General features: G+C 38.7%; 1 protein-coding gene across 6 annotated transcripts in view; it reads left to right on the top strand.

Moving 5' to 3' along the window:
- PTPN2 (protein tyrosine phosphatase non-receptor type 2) overlaps nucleotides 1–16,640 on the top strand; it is a 54,925-nt gene that overhangs the window by 17,494 nt on the left and 20,791 nt on the right. For 4 of the 6 annotated variants that reach the window (XM_045005076.1, XM_045005075.1, XM_045005077.1 and 1 more), the window contains exons 3-6: nucleotides 880–988; nucleotides 5,492–5,592; nucleotides 8,502–8,600; nucleotides 10,860–10,997. In XM_045005076.1, coding sequence (XP_044861011.1) covers nucleotides 880–988; nucleotides 5,492–5,592; nucleotides 8,502–8,600; nucleotides 10,860–10,997 — 447 coding nt within the window. The remainder of the gene's footprint in view (nucleotides 1–879; nucleotides 989–5,491; nucleotides 5,593–8,501; nucleotides 8,601–10,859; nucleotides 10,998–16,640) is intronic. The other 2 variants (XM_045005080.1, XM_045005079.1) reach the window with 1 other exon arrangement.

Here is a 16,640-nt window from a genome sequence, read left to right as displayed (position 1 = left end):
AAGATGTCATGCTAAAAATAGGCATATTGCACTTATGCTGTGCCATCAGTATTAGAAATTGAGCTAGAGACAGGATGGATAAAATTTAATAATTTAAAAGAAAAGAGATTTTTTTGTATTTAAATTGGGTTTTTGATAAAATGCTTTTTGAGGAAAATACCTATCTAAAGATTAGTTTTAATTAAGATAAATTATAGCTCAAAGATATCTCATGGAATAGAGATTATAAATTCTAATTCTATAGTATGAGACAACATATTCATGTAATGCTTAAGAAAAGTTTTTTGTAAGTGCCTTCCAATAGTTCATGGATTAGGGACCCAATCTTTTGGGTTTCTGTGGATTATTTAGGTTAATTTTTCTATGTACCCAATGGGACTTAGTGCTCAGTCTAGAAAAGGGGTTGGCAACTTTTCAGAAGTGCTGTGCCGAGCCTTCGTTTATTCACTCTAATTTAAGATTTTGTGTGCTAGTAATACATTTTAACGTTTTTAGAAGGTCTCTTTCTATAAGTCTGTAATATATAACTAAACTATTGTTGTATGTAAAAGAAATAAGGTTTTTAAAATGCTTAAGAAGCTTCATTTAAAATTAAATTAAAATGCCGAGCCCCACCAGACTGGTGGCCAGGACCCGGGCAGTGTGAGTGCCACTGAAAATCAGCTCGTGTGCCGCTTTTGGCATGCGTGCAATAGGTTGCCTACCCCTGGTCTAGAAGATACCATTGGAGATGCTTGCTTTTACAGTTCTCAAACTGTGAATTTGTGTTTCCAGAGGTAACATGCTTGTTAACAGCACAAATGTTGTTAAATAAATAATAGAGAGGTGAGAAATACCAGACCTCAACTCTATTGTCCCTCTGCAAATTTGTGTACACAGAGTCAATCCCTTACCTCTCTAAAAGTGCAAAGTTTCAAAAAGTTGAATGAACAGAAGATTGTTGGGAGTGGAATAGATATGGACAAGGAGAAGAAATCTGGAGACAAATGTAAGAAACGAGGGACATATGCTTGTTTTGTTAAAATATTATGTTTGCTATTGAAGAAAAAAATCTAAAATACTTTAATGTTGTTGTTTTAGTTAAATAAAACAATTTAAATGTCTGTTTAGTGATCTCCTAATACAGCATGGCAAGTAAATCCTCCAAATATTAATGATCACCTCCCAATGACTTCATAAATATCTGCTTTAATTACCTCTGGTAAATGAAGTAACCAAACAATCATTCATTTTCTGATATGCTGTAAAACTATCCTGAAAAGTTTTTTCAAAATAAATCACTATTTAAAAATGTGTAGTATGTACCTTCTAAAAATGAAATCTACATCTATCTGAGTTGTGAAAAATATGTATTAAAGTTACAACAACCAACAAGAATGCACTTTTATGTAGAAAACCATGATTAAATAGTCTTCCCGACTAGTGACTTAAATCAAATCCACCCTGGCTAGAGATGGATCCTGTGGATGTAGATTTTAACAGTATATACAAATTCTGATTTTTATGATTGATATTTATAGCTTACTATGATAAGCACTTTAGGAATAAACTAAAAGATACATGTTTTGTTTAGTTACTTTCTGATGCAACAGCTGATACAAATTCTGATTTGAAATTAGTGGCCTGACTTTTCAGAAATGACACCCACAAATTACAGTGAAATCAATTGGAGCTTCAGATGCTTAGAGTATTTGGAAAATCATGCTGTAAAAGCATAGCATGATATAATCAGAACTCTGTGCAGTGGTTATACTGAAATTATGGGCTAGACCTTGATTTATGCAACATGTCAGCATTAATTGTTACAGCAAGTGGTAGCATGGTGCAAAGGAGGAAAACCACTCGGCCTTCCCTTTATTTTATGTAGTCTCTGAATCTTATTTGTCAGCGCTGTATTTTACAATATATTGGAGTCGAATGGCTTAGCTAGGAATAATCAGGTCTAGATTTCGCTGTGTGAGGGAGGAGGGTTTGGTGCCTCAGATTGGACCATTGGGATGGTTCAGAGCTTTTTCACCCACATTTTCTTTTAATTTTTTTCTTTAATCCAGTAAATAGTAATTTACTCTCCTGGCAATTAATAATGCCATGTTTAGGAAACAGGAATCATGCTCACTAAACTTTACCAAATTTTAAGTCTCATTGTGCTTTCATTTCTGGAAACATAACTTATTTTCAAATAAACCTCTCTCCCATTAATTGGTTGTAAGAACAGCAGCCGGCCACGTACCAAAAGTCCTCCACTTGGCTGTTCAATACATATAAACACTTTGATGTATATGAGAGTGGACAAGGAGGTGAAACATGAAATTCTGACCCCATCAAAAACAGTGGTGTTTGGGTGAAATCCTGGCATACTGAAGTCTACAACTAAAGTGAGTAACTGAAGAGGCTGCTAATTTCAGATGTTGTTTTTCTGGGTATAGAAGCCTTCTTAGTAGGGGAACCAACATAAGAAGCATTTTTCGAGATTTCCACTTCTTGTTCTGATTGTACATTCTGTTGAAGTGGAAAATTTGTGTTAGAAATTTTAGAAATCCTATATCATAGCTGTTTCTGTTGGCATGGCTAACGATAAATTTTTAGGTAAGTGGGGTTCTTTAAACTAAATTTCATCTGAAGAAGTTCTGTTATTTATATAATCAGTTCAAGTATTGAATGAATAATAACTGGAAATTATTTACAGACTGGAAACATTATCATTAACACTCAGAAATTGGCTTGATTGGTGTCAGTAGAGCAAGCCAGGACACACATGAGTTTTCTACATCCTAGTGTCTTCTAGGAACCTTCTTTTTGATGGAAAGGAGAGGATCAATGCATCCTTGTACTGCATATATTTCTGTCTGATGGATTACAGGCTGGGTCCTAGGATAGCACTTAAATTTTGGTATCGTTTCCCACTACCCCAACCCCAAGATTCTCTTCACCATGTCCTATAGAAAGGAATTTTAAATGTATTCATTGTCTCTTGTAGTGTTTTTAAAAAGTAAGGCTGAATACCTTGTGTGTGCACGTTACTGTGTGAAACGTCTTTGGGGTCTTTTATCTCCTATTTGGAAATGATACAGCAATTGCAGAGTGATTAAACTGTTAACAGTGCTTACTGACATCATCTTTCCGAGAACACTAGCATCTGTATGAGTGATTTACTATAACAAGATCTTAAGTTTTTCCTGTTGGCAAATGACATGTAATATTTACAAAGATCTTGGTTTCTGTCCAGTAGAAATATTTGAGATAAAGCAGTACAGGAAAGGAAAACCTATTAACGTTTTCATTTCCAGGCAATATAATGTAAGGAGATATATTTTGCTTAAAACATACATAGTATCTCTTTGAATCTCTCTAATTTACATGTGTGTTAGCTTCCATATAGAGGTATACAATTAAAAAAAAAAAAAAAGCCTACCTACAGCTCCAGGTCCTTTTTGCCATATACTAGAAATACTAATGCAAACATTGGCAAAGTTACTGGTTTTACTAAGCCAAAAAAGAAAATAAACCATAATTGTCCCAACCACCAGTGCATTTCTCTTCCCCAAGAGCTTGCAATGTGCTTTCAAGGGTCAATGGATGTAGGCTGTTGCACAGAGGGAGAGGGGAGAAAAGCCCAATGCTTGGAGGTCCTTCATAAAATGTGTACCATTGGGTCCTTTCCCTCTTTCTCATTTAAAAAAAGAATCCACCTGGAGGACATCAAAGTTACAAAATTAGGGTTCTGCATCAGTTCTGACTCTCTTCTTGTATATTTTGGAAAGGGAGTAGTCTCTCCAGAGTTATGATTTCAGTCAGCTTCCTTTGTACAGCCTTATACTTTGAAAATTGCCACATTAACTCTGAAGACAAAGGAGGATATTTCTAAAAAATTTTGGGGAAAAAATCAAATTGTTCTTGTTAAAAGTTCACTTAAAAATCACTGTGGTTTGAAATATTTTACTTCAGTTTTATTCTTTGCTCATTTTCTGAGTGGTTAAATCTCTTTGAAAACTTGTGCACTAGCTGTCTTAGAGAAATAGATTATACTTAGGCAAATTATTAAGGATTTGTTTTAGGTGGTTTTGGACTCAGTCGTCCCTCATTGGTTTGAATGGGAGTCTCAGTCTACTGAGTGGGTAGCCCACTTGGATGTTAGGGGTTTAATTCTCCAGTGCTTTGCACCTAGTGTAGTCATTTAAACTTGTGAATCATGAAATCGAGTTAACAAATATAATGCAAAATAAATAAAATTCTCAACAATCCATGGATCAGAGTTAAGATAGTTGTGTTGTGGTGAGAGATGCATTTCCATATACTAAATAAATAAATATTTTAAAGATGTGGATAGTATAAAATTTACCTGTTCAAGTGCTTGAGTTTGCGATAATTACACTATGCAAGAGGGGAGAGTTAAGATGGTTGTGGGAACCTTGACTGTGAATTTCCTGATCCTTGATTAAAATTTCAGCCTTGTTACTGCATTGACAATCTTTTTTTTTTTTTCATTTTAAATTGTTTTCAAGAAGATATGTTGAATATTGATAATATGGGATTGGTGTGTGACGACAATATGGTTGTAGGTTAGTGATTTTCTTCAGCATTCTCACTTACTTGCTGAAGCATTAGGGAGGAAATTAGCACAAGGATGCCATCTGCCACTAGGTGATCAAACAATTTAAGTGTAAAAATCTATTAATGCGATGTTAAGAATATATGCTCCAGGTTCCAATTTTAACTTTTCCTCAGTTGTGTTGCATTTCCTTTGTTTCACGATCGATTATTTATATAGGGCCTGATCCTGACAAGGTTCGCAATCTCAAAATTATCACTGAAGTAAACCTGGAGTTTTGGGTGCATACTGAGAGGATTGGGCCCATAAATAGTAAATTCTCACCTCTGTCACTGGCCTGCTGGGTGACCTTGGTCAAGTCACTTGATCTCTGTTTCCTCATGTGTTAATGTGCTACGGTCTTATATTTGCATTACATTTGTGATGATCTGTTAGGAGTCAGAAAATGCTAATTAAAATTGTGTTCATTTGAAGTGAGCAGAACTGTGCATGGGCATAGGGGCTGCAGCTCTGGCTGCAGAGTTGGGGCTTAAAATGGGAGTTCCATTTTAAATATATATACACCTAAACCCAGATTATCCAAAAATCACCTTTTGGTTTCTGATTTCTTCTGTTTCTATCAGAACGTCTGAATAATTTATCCAAAATTCTGATTATACAGAGGATATGGATGTTTCCAAAGATATTTGGATAATGGACTTTTTGAATGTGTATAAAAATTTATATATAAAATATTTTATTTGCAAGAGTTAAGAATGGCGATGTTAGTCATTCATAACTAAGCTAGGAGTGAATTTTGCATTTAGACCGAATGAATGCCAGTTATGCCTTGATATCACACCATGACATGATAAATTCTGGAAATATGTGAAATTAATTTATCACAGGAGTTTTGCTTCCATGTTTGTCATATGTCTTAATTTTAACTTTTTCTATTGTTAGATGACCATAGTCGTGTAAAACTGCAGAACACAGAGAATGATTATATCAATGCCAGTTTAGTAGTCATAGAAGAAGCCCAAAGAAACTATATTTTAACACAGGTAAGTAATAACCAGATATTAAATTGTTACGGGGGATGGAGAACATGGACATTATGGCATAGCACAGCCTTGCATGGGAATGAAGCCATCTTTGCTGCTCTCCTCAGTCAGTAAATGAAACACATAGCCAGTATATCTGATCTGATTATAAGGATGTTCTTCTAGTTTTTAAAAGATATATTTGCAGGGTAAGCATTATTTCATAGCAATCTATATATTAAAGTTTTCAAACGTTTCTAAAACAGATTTTTCTTTTCAACTAATATGAAAATATCCAAATGGTTACTTTATCTGTTGTTGTACTCTCTTCCTTTTGAACATGCTTCTTCTCCCTCTCCCTTTAAACAAAAACGCATGCATGAATGGTACCAACATACACATTTGTAAGAATTGACAAAAAATACAGAGGAGAGTCTTTGGTTTCTTCGTTAATCTCTTTTCCTTTATTATTTTGATCCTCAGTGTGCTATAGTTGTCTTTATGCAGGTCACGTACAGCTTTGTAGTAAGTGTTAACTTAAACTTTCCTAAGGCAGACTTTCCCTATTTCCACGAGGTAAAATATTGTATAACTTAAATGTATAGATGCAGCAGTGTCCCTGAATTAATGAGCACACTCAGGTCTACTCGAGTAGTAGCGGCGGAAAGCTTGAGATTTACTAATAGTTCCCAAATAATATACAACTTTCCTCCAATTTAACATACTCACACATTTGCCTTGTATCCTTTGTAAGTATAACACCAAGAAATTCATTATAATTTATATAGCTTGAAAAAATTGCCTAATACTTAGTAGCTGGAAGACTAAACCTGTTAAATAGGATGTTAGGGAAGTCTAACCAAGGAGGTCCAGAAGAAACATCTTGGTAAGAAATCTGAACTCTTAGAACCCCAGCTTCAAGGAAGGGAGAAGGTACTGGAGTTTAGTGGTTGGAGAGTTTCCTTTTTCATGTCAAGTTCTGGCTAATAGCCATAGATCAGTTTGAAGCTATAATTCCTTACTGAGAGAAGGGAGAATTTTTATTTTCCCTCACCCCTCCAGAGTAGCCTGGCTGTGGGAAGTCTCCACTGCTTTACATTCCCTTCCATCCTCCATTTTTGAGGTCCTCATCCGTGTACAATTTCAGGATCTGTGTCTGCTACTTCTCAGTTTTTCTAAGCCAGAGTATCATGAAACTGATGAGAAATCCATGGAATACTTGACAATTTCAGGGCACAACAGGTTTCTGAACAGTAGCAATGAAACTGACCTAAGTCTCTTGTAAATTTCTTGCCCATGATGTTGCCAAACAGTAGCAATAGTAGAACTTTTGTACCTCTTGTGGCAGACTCAGGAAAACAATGGAGCATCAGTGCATATTCAGTTCATATTGGGAAGGCTTCTTGCAACAATAAAAAATGTCTAGAAACTTAATCTTTTTCTAAATGGATGATTGAATTCTGCAGAAATGGCTTAGTCACTCTCACATGCTGGGGGAAAGCTTTCTAGTCATGATTGTTGAGTGGATTTTTCAAGTCTTTATAATTTGAAATACTTATTTGCGTAATATGTAAATAAGCCTGAAAACAGCTTCTCCTTTTAAGTAAGATTGGCTTTAAAATACTTTTTTGTAATGTGTGTGGTTCTTTTTTAAACTAGCATCCAGCCAACATTTTGGATGGTATTTTGCCATATATGGAATCCTGGATTTTGTATATGAAGTGGGCTTTTAAACTACTGATCTAATGGAGCCATACATAGAGAGATGTCATTCACACAACGTGCATATAAGGGGGGGGAGCCTACCTTATATACAAAATCCAGGATAGTTATAAATAGGGCCCTGTGAAAAATCACTGTTTCACAGAGGGCAGGGAAATGGTGAAAATGCCCCCAAACTGTGATCTTCTAAATATATAATTTTTTAAACAGGAAAATGTCTGCAAAAAAATCTTTAATACAAAAAATTACCTTGGCTGACTATTCTGCATGCATGCATACAGTACTGACTTCTATGCATATTCATTCTGTGCTTGAACTCGACTAAATTTACTTGAAGAATTCAATACTTCGCCATTTACACTGTCTTGAATTTGCTAGTTCAGGGTTTCTCAAACTTCATTGCACCGCAACCCCCTTTTGACCATAAAAATTACTACAAGACTCCAGGAAGAGAGACTGAAGTCCGAGCCCACACATCTTGGGGGGTGCTGTAGCTTGAGGGCTTCAGCCCTGGATGGTGGGGCTTGGACTTTGGCTTCAGCCCCAGGCTCCAACAAGTTTAACAGCAGCCCTGGCAACCCCATTAAAACATGGTCAAGACCCACTTTGGGGTCCTGACCCACAGTTGAGAACCACCGTGCTAGTTATAAAACTTAATGATGTTGAAATACTTGGATGTTCACAGCTGTTTAAGTAATCATGTTCCTGATTATGTAAGGTGATGGAATGCTGCAATAAAAAAGTGTTACATTTGAGAAACAGGTCTTCACCATTTAAAAAGCTATCAACAGAACTATTGGGATCCATCAGATTCTGCACCTGATAATGCCTGAAAGCATAATTCTCTCTGATACTGACATCCTATCCATAAAATGTACTTTTTAACAGCTGTCATTGATGAGGAATATACTGTATCTCTATTTATATACATTAACTTTCTTTCTGAAGCTGTTCATAAATTGATCACTTTAATTATGAATCTGTCAGAATAGTTTGTTGTAGGCTAGCTAATGGGAATGCCTCACTGTTGCATTCCAGAAAACTCAGTGTTTATATTCTGCATTTGTGTATAAGCTGTGTAATTGACTTAAGTTTCCTGTCTAACGCTGGTCTCTTTTTGAAGACAGTTTTTCAGATACAATTGAATTATGATTCTTGTTTTGAGCACTAAGTGAATGTTTTCCCTCTTTCTTTCCTTACTTGCACAGGGTCCACTTCCTAATACTTGTTGTCATTTTTGGCTAATGGTATGGCAACAAAAGACCAGAGCTGTTGTCATGCTAAACAGAATTGTTGAAAAAGAGTCAGTAAGTAATGGCTATTTAATGCAACTTATACATAAACAACGTACTTTTAATGCTATCAAACCACACTTAATTGGGATATTAAAGTTGTTTCTTAATTGTTAGGAATGTCCTGTTATGAAGAGCTAATGCATTCGTTTTTGTTGTTGCTGGAAGCTTAAATAACAATATGGGAACACTAATCTTGCCGGCTGTTTTAGCACATTTGATTATTGTGACAATTGAGATACTATACTAATTCTACAAGCAGGACCAGAAATAACTTTAAAGTAGTTTGAGGGGATAAGTGAGAGCATTTACAGACTCTCCTCCAATTGTACCGGGCTAAGATAGCTCCACTACCTCATTTAATAAAGGTAAGAGGTGAAATTCATTTCAGTAAGAACAGTCTCCAGTAAGTACAGGTCTAGAAAGATGAAATAAAATTCCTGAGGCAGGGGGATGTAAAAGCGGAAGAACTAAGATGGGAGTAGGAGTTAGGGCTTAGGTGGGTTCCAAGATGAGATGTAAAAGGTAGGAAACTTAGCTTAAGTTTAACTCCATTGAGATTTTTTTTTTCTGACAGTAGCAATGTTTTGTTAATAGACCACTGTTGATAATGAAAGCCTGACTTCGTGCTACCAGCAGAAATAAAAATAGTCTGTTTTCACTTACTTACAAGTCAGTGAGAATTTAGAGATTATGAATCACTTGAGAGAGAGCTTTTTTTGCCAGCTTGTGTGACTCATTAAATATCTAGATATTAGCAGTTGTTCTTAGCTATAAATGCAATAAAGTTCTGGACATTCAAAAATTCTTGGCTAGAAAAGTTTGATGGCCTAATGTACTAGGCCTGGAGCTTTGGGATCGAGTTATGCAAGCAAAGGAAATGCAGAAGTCCCATTCACTTATAAGCACAAACTCAGATAGGTGAGTAAGCACTAAAGGATTCTGATAAATCATGCATTAATTTAAAAACCTTGGGAATGATGCTGCACAATGGCAAGTGACATGTAACCTCTATAAATGTAAAGTAATACATATTGTAAAAAAAAAAACCAAAAACTTCTTTTATGTGCTTGGTGGGCACTGAACTTGCAGAATGCTCTGAAGGGTGAAAAGTGTCATTGGACGAGCTCAGTAAAGGTGTCTGTCGATTGTAGAGATACTTAAAGCAAGTACAGTGTTTGGGTGCACGTCAAGATGTATCAGAATTTGGGAAAGGGCAAGAAAAGGGTAGTGAATATGGCTAGAGCGTTTAACACTACTTGCAAGTGATGAGAATGTAAAAACTAGGATTTTAACAGGACCGAACTGAGATTCATAATTATGAAGGACATAGTTATAAGCACATAAGTGTGTGTGTAATATACACTTAGAACCAGCTATGCAAGCCCTCAAATTTTACAAAGAATCTCAAACTGACAATAGAGCTACAATTTATAAAGAAAAACACTATTTTATGTAGTGTATAGTAATCCTGTGGAGTTCACTGCTACCAGGGATCAAGACAATATTATGGATGGCTTTTTTTATTTTTATTTTTTTATTTTTATTTTATCTTATCCACTCCTTTTAAAATTATATCTCAGTCTGCATAGTCTAAGCATTATTCAGAGCTTCCTTCAGAGCATAGACTCATGATAGGGGTCAGAGAGAAATCTTCTCTATCCCTCTCCCCCATGCAAAATCTTGTCCAATTGTGGCTCTTCCTTTTCCTTTTGAGGAATTAAGTAGTAGTTGCTATTGACTAGCATACTGAAATAGGTAGACCAGCGGCTTGCCCTAAAATAGCAAAGCCTATGAACTTGGTGTAGTCATTTACATCTGTACTAAGTGAATGTAAAATGCTACTAAATATAAATTTTATATTTTGTTTGCCCTGATGTAAATCACAGTGGGAAGTGCTCAGTAGTGGAGAATTGAGCCCTAAATACTCTAATTTAATAGTGCTTCAGTTCTTTGGAAACCAGTCCACAAATTAGCATTAATACTTTTTTTTCTTCGATGTATATTATTTGTGAAAATTATCTTAAACTCTGTGTTAAATTCAACTATACATGTGGCTAATAAATGGATGCTGTATATCCTTGAAAAGACAGTTTTAGTTAACATATTTTAGCTTAATGATTGTTACCATTTATCTCCTTATTCAGGATGAAGAGAAAAGCTGTCATAATGCATCTGTATCCCCCATCCCATGTAGAATCTGTGATCCCACATAGCTTATTTTTTGTCGCGTGTCTCAGTGAGCAAATATTTACTTACTTTTTTTTAACTTAGGTAAAATGTGCACAGTACTGGCCAACAGAAGAAGAGGAAGTCATGATGTTCGAGGAAACGGGATTTTGTGTGAGGCTAGTATCAGAGGATATAAAATCCTATTATACAGTTCACCTACTACAATTAGAAAACATCAATGTAAGCATTTTTATCCATACATGTGTACATCATATTCATAGGATTAAATATATAATAAGTATTGTTTGAAATATGTGTAGCAAACTACCATTTCATGCTTAGACTAATTTTTGCATAAGGTTCTAACATTTATTTTGCTTTTAATATGTGCAAAAGACACAATCATACAAGTGTATGAATTAGTATGTGTCTGTAAATTAATAGGTCACTATTCAAAGTGCTGAAATCTTGAATCTTTTTAATTTCTCTAAATTGGAAATCAAAGTATCCCAACACCATGTTTAATTTTAATTGGCAATGGCAGAGTAGTGGGCTTTTTAAGATTATAATTGTAACCTAGTTTGGTCAGTGGCATTGTGGGAGAGAAGCTGGCAGTATAGTCTATTTCTTCAATGTCTTCGTTCTGCAAAACGTTTGCTTTTTTGGATATTGTTAATTGAATCTATAATGCCATTAAAGAAGCTTTGACACAAGATATTTAGAAAGTAAGTGAATTTGAAACCTCCTCCATGAGCTTCTTCACATCAACATTCTACAAGTGGTCATAAAAGTGAGACAAGGTAGAACTTTACACAGCTGTGTCCTTGTGACTTGGGTTCTCCCCACTCAGCTGTTCCCTTTTGGTTTTTTCATATTAGTGGGAGAGGTGAAGAAGGGAGGAATGGTGCCTAAAGGGCTGGGGTTGAGGAAACGAAGCCCGCCACTGCTTTTGTCAACTTGGGGCAGCAGTCTTCCCAAATACTACACAGTTGTTTTGGGGCTTTTGTCTTTAGGGGCCTGGAATAGACAGTCCTCATCTCCCTCTCTTCCCACTCCCAAGAGTTACTCCAGTTCTAATGCTTGCAGTAACTCCCATGAAGTATTTGGACTTGAGCTGATATTGTCCTAAGGTTCAGATAGCGTGGAGTGCAGAAGTTATCAATTGCAGAAGCTCTCCTATACCCCCAGTTTGCTTCTCACTTCACTGTTGCTCATCATTTAAGGCTTTGGGTTTTTTAGTCCTCTGAAGCAGGCCCGTATGTGCTCTAGATAGAGCCTTATATGTGAAGTTGGCTCATTTCAGAAGAGTGGAATAAGGTAATAAGTGACTGTGTTATTTAAATGCACTGGTCCTCTTATAAGCCTCTAGTGTATAAAATAACATTTTAACAGAAATCGTGTGAACGTTTTACAAAACAGTACTTAATAATTCACAAAAGAATTACATCTAACTGTTGAAATTATTACTTTCCCTCTCTTAGCATCAAGCTTTTACATAGTGGCTACTAACCATTGATTGTCTTTGATTCTACTTGTGATAAGTGTGCTATAAAATTCTCAAGAATTCAGTATTCCTGTTTAGTCCTAAATGCGTGACGCTCACCTGCATCTTTTGCTGCTTATTCTAAATTTTATGCAGTTAGTTGATTAACATACCAAATACATTAATTGAGAAATGTGTAAACTTTAGATCTGGAGCAAAAGAAGATCAAGAATACAACTTTATCTGAAGAGCTAATACACCCTGACGTTTCCATAAGATCTGGGAAAACTAGGATTACTGAATTTGTAAAATCCTTTCAGACTCTTCAACAGTACATTGCTTATGGTACAACAGCAAATCTCTGCAGTGTATCACCAAAATATATGAGTGAAGAATTCCCAAAAGAGGGATATTTTACAGCAGGGGTCCCCAACGCGGTGGCCGCGGTGCTTGTGGGTGCCATGGCGCCCGCAGGGGCATCTAAATGCACCTGCGTCCTGGCCGGTGGTGGAGCATCCGCTGAAATGCCGCCGAATTTCTGCGGCGTTTCGGCGGCGCTGCCTCTCGATGACGCCTTTTGTTGGTGGCAAGTGGTGTCATAGAGAGGCGTCGCCGCCGAAACGCCGCAGAAATTCGACAGCATTTTGGCAGATGCTCCACCGCCGCCATGGTCCTTCTTCTTCGTCTGGCACCCGCCAGATGAAAATGTTGGGGACCACTGTTTTACAGGGTTACTGAAAAAATTAAAACTTCTGGAAATACTTGTTTTTTTGGTTGAAAAGTGATTATCAGAAATGCATTTATCTGCAAAGTAGTATAAGGCATGGTATTTGACACCTTAATTGGTTTCTGTTCTGTTTCATGCAAATGTTTATAGTTGCCTTTGTGGTCAGTGTCATAGAGTATATGATTTTTGGAGAAAGGGAAGAGTGTTTGGAAAGATCCCAATGAAGAGTTAAATAAAATTAATGCACCATGTATTGCAGATAATGTTACACAATTTCCTCATTTTTTGCTTAACACATGCTCCTTTTCAGAATATGCAAATCTGATTCTTCCTTTTCACAAGGACTTCACTAGTGTGTCCTCCATTTCCCTCTCCCATTTTTCTTGATTTTATAGATAAGGCTTCATGTTTGTCAGGGAGGTCATGGACTTCTGCAGCAGCTGGTGTGACTTACCCCGGGGCTGCCTGAGCAGCTGGCCCGGGACAGTGGCATTTGGAGCAGCTCTGCAGCCAGCCACTTGCATGGCCCCACAGCCAGCTGCACCGACTGCCATTCTGGCGGCCCCGGGCAGCAGCCGATGCGGCTGACCCCAGGGACCCCGCCTGAGCAGCAGTCCTGGGGGTGGCAGGAGCAGCCACATTTCAGGGGCTCTTGGCAGTGATCCCAGGGTGGCCAGAGCAGTAGCTGATCCCAGGAGCGCCACCCCCCACCTGCAGCCAGAGCAGTTGCTGGCCACCCAGGGCTTCCCTTCTCTCCCCCCATCCCCACCAATGCCCAGAGCGGTAGCAGGCCCCCTTCTCTACCCCCACCCCCAGCTGGTGCCACAGGCCCCTTCAGGCCCCTTCCCCCCCCCCCCCCCCAGCTGGTGCCATGCATCTGTTTCTTCGCTGCTCCTGCTCCCCCCTCCCCCCGATTCAGTCAGGGGTATTTACAGTATACGTCATGGACAGGTCACAGGACATGGTGGTTTTTTGCCAGGGACCTGTCTGTGACTTTCACTAAAAATACCCATGATTAAATCTTAGTCTTAATTCTAGATAGTGCTGTTACTACCATCTCTACTAAAGTTGACTGATGCATTCCATTATAAGATCCTGTTTCCAGTTGCTTATAACTTAGCCAAAACTTAGCTGTCTGAGCTGAAATTTTCCACACTGAGTGTTGTCTGCCTCAGGCTGAATTGTTTTGAAAGTGTTAGCAAAAACAGTTCAGCTGTTTCTAAGAATTAAATTAGGGGGAAATGTTCATAAATGTTTCATTGAGAAGCTCTAGCACCTCCATACTTCGAAGAAAAGGCTTCAAACGTTGTGGGGTGGCATTTGTGTCACAGACGTTGATCCTTCATTGATCCTGTGAAAAGCCACCCAAATTTGGCCAAGTTACAAGTCTTTGAGAAATTTGTTTGCACGTGCAAAGCAGAGATGTGTTAGAGCACTTTCAGAAGTGGTGTGCCGAGTCTTCATTTTTTTTCACTCTAATTTAAGGTTTCGCGTGCCAGTAATGTATTTTAATGTTTTTAGAAGGTCTCTTTCTATAAGTCTATAATATATAACTAAACTATTGTTGTATGTAAAGTAAAAATGTTTTTTAAAATGTTTAAGAAGCTTCATTTAAAATTAAATTAAAATGCAGAACCCCCTGGACCGGTGGCCAGGACCCGGGCAGTGTGAGTGCCACTGAAAATCAGCTCGCCATGTGCCATAGGTTGTCTACCCCTGTGTTAGAGTTTGACAGCTAAATTCATAAGAGTCCATCTGCACTGAATATGCTCTTGCAACGGTTCTTCCTGGCTGCTGTAGACAGTTATGACACTGGGCAGCAGAACTGAGAGCAGGAAGACTCTCCTATGCTCTCCCTACTTGCACCCAGGCAGTGTGGAAAATGATGCAGCCTGACTCAAGTGCAGAGGGTACAAATGCTGAGGATGATTTTTTCAAAATGCAAAAATGAGACACATGCAGGAACCCTGTCTCTCTGTGGCCCCACCCCTGCTCCTGTTCTCCCTGAGGCCTGGTCAAGCCTGAGCTGGGCAGTGGTAAGAGCTGCCCAAGGAGCCTGGGCTGTTCTGGGGATCTCCAAACCCTCCACCTGCCCTGGTCCAGGGGCCTGAGGTGCCCAAGAGCAGCCAATGGCCCCACACATCCCCAGACACGCTGCCCAGGGCAGTTGGAGGGTCAGGCTCCCCACAGTGGCCTGGGCTCTGTGGGCCGCTCTTACTACTGCCTGCTTTGGCTTCTGGCCTGGCCAGGGGCAGGGTCTTGGGCGGGGTGGGGGGGCAGAGGAGGAGGAGCAGGGGGCAGAGCCTCATGGTGGCCAGGGGGGGGAGAAGTGGGGGCTGAGGCCCACCTCAGCCCCCACACCAGGAAGAGGCTGATGCTGGGAATCTGGGACAAATCCTGGCCTGGAGTCATTCAGCCTGGGACCAAAATGTACATTTTGGGATTGTCCCGCCCAATTAGGGACAGGTGGTCACCCTAGATCAATGGTTTTCAAATTGCAGGTCGCAACTCAGTATTGGGTCACGGAATGCAAGGCACTGGGTCGCGGCAGCTCTGGTCAGCACCGCCAATCAGGCTGTTAAAAGTCCCATCGGCAGTGCTTCCCAGCTCTGACGGCAGCATCGCTGCCAGCAGCACTGCAGGAGTAAGGGTAGCAGTACTGCAGCCTCCCCTACAATAACCTTGCAACCCACTCACCCCTCCCCTCCCACACACACCCACAACTCCTTTTTGGGTCAGGACCCCTACAACTACAACACCATGAAATTTCAAATTTAAATAGCTGAAAACATGAAATTTATTATTATTTTTTTTAATTCCTATGACTGAAATTCACCAAAATGGATTGTGAATTTGGCAGAGCCCTAGGTATAAGGCCAGAGCATGGTATCCACTGGTAGGGAGATAAGGCTAGATCCCTGGTGGCTAGATTTATGGAGCCATAAAAGCAGCCCTTTTTATTTAGTATTCTTTAAGCAGTATAAGGAAAAGAGTACATGTCTTCAAAGCAGTCCATGAGTGTGATGTTACCTGCTTGTGCACATAAAGAGGAAGTAGAGATGGAATTTCTACAATACTGCTGGTGGGGGCGGGGAATTGACATGGCATATTAACCATCGGTTGCTTAAAAATATATTTTACTGGTATACTGATGTCCTGTAGCACTCTTTCAAGAAAGCATCTGAGGAATGAGTATTTACAAGTAACTTGGGACTTAAGAGAAGGTCTTTGTTTTGATGCACTTATCTTTGTGGAATTTTTCTCTGTAGTTTCTTGGTCTCTTCTCTGCAGTTTCTTTCCTTTTGGTAAAGCTAGGAAGGCTTTTCACTGAAATGCTATTTTAACAAAGAGTTTGAAAAAAAGGTAACATGATTACTCTCTCCACCTCAAATAGAGACTTAAAAAATATTTAAACCCCAAAGGAAACTTCTTTAAACCCTTCTGTACTATTGTGTATGTTATAGAATCATAGGACTGAAATGGAACTTGAGAAGTCATCTAGTCCAGTCCCCTGCCTCATGGCAGGACTAAGTTGTTAAACAGGTGTTTGTCTAACCTGCTCTTAAATCTCCAATGATGGAGATTCCACAACCTCCCTAGACAATTTATTCCAGTGCTTAACCACCCTGACAGGTAAGACGTTTTTCCTAATGTCCAACCTAAACCTCCCTTG

This window comes from Mauremys mutica, chromosome 2 (genome assembly GCF_020497125.1).
Source record: "Mauremys mutica isolate MM-2020 ecotype Southern chromosome 2, ASM2049712v1, whole genome shotgun sequence".
NCBI lineage: Eukaryota > Metazoa > Chordata > Testudines > Geoemydidae > Mauremys > Mauremys mutica.
Note: the sequence above shows the minus strand (reverse complement) of the source record. Positions and strands in the feature narration are given on the sequence as shown.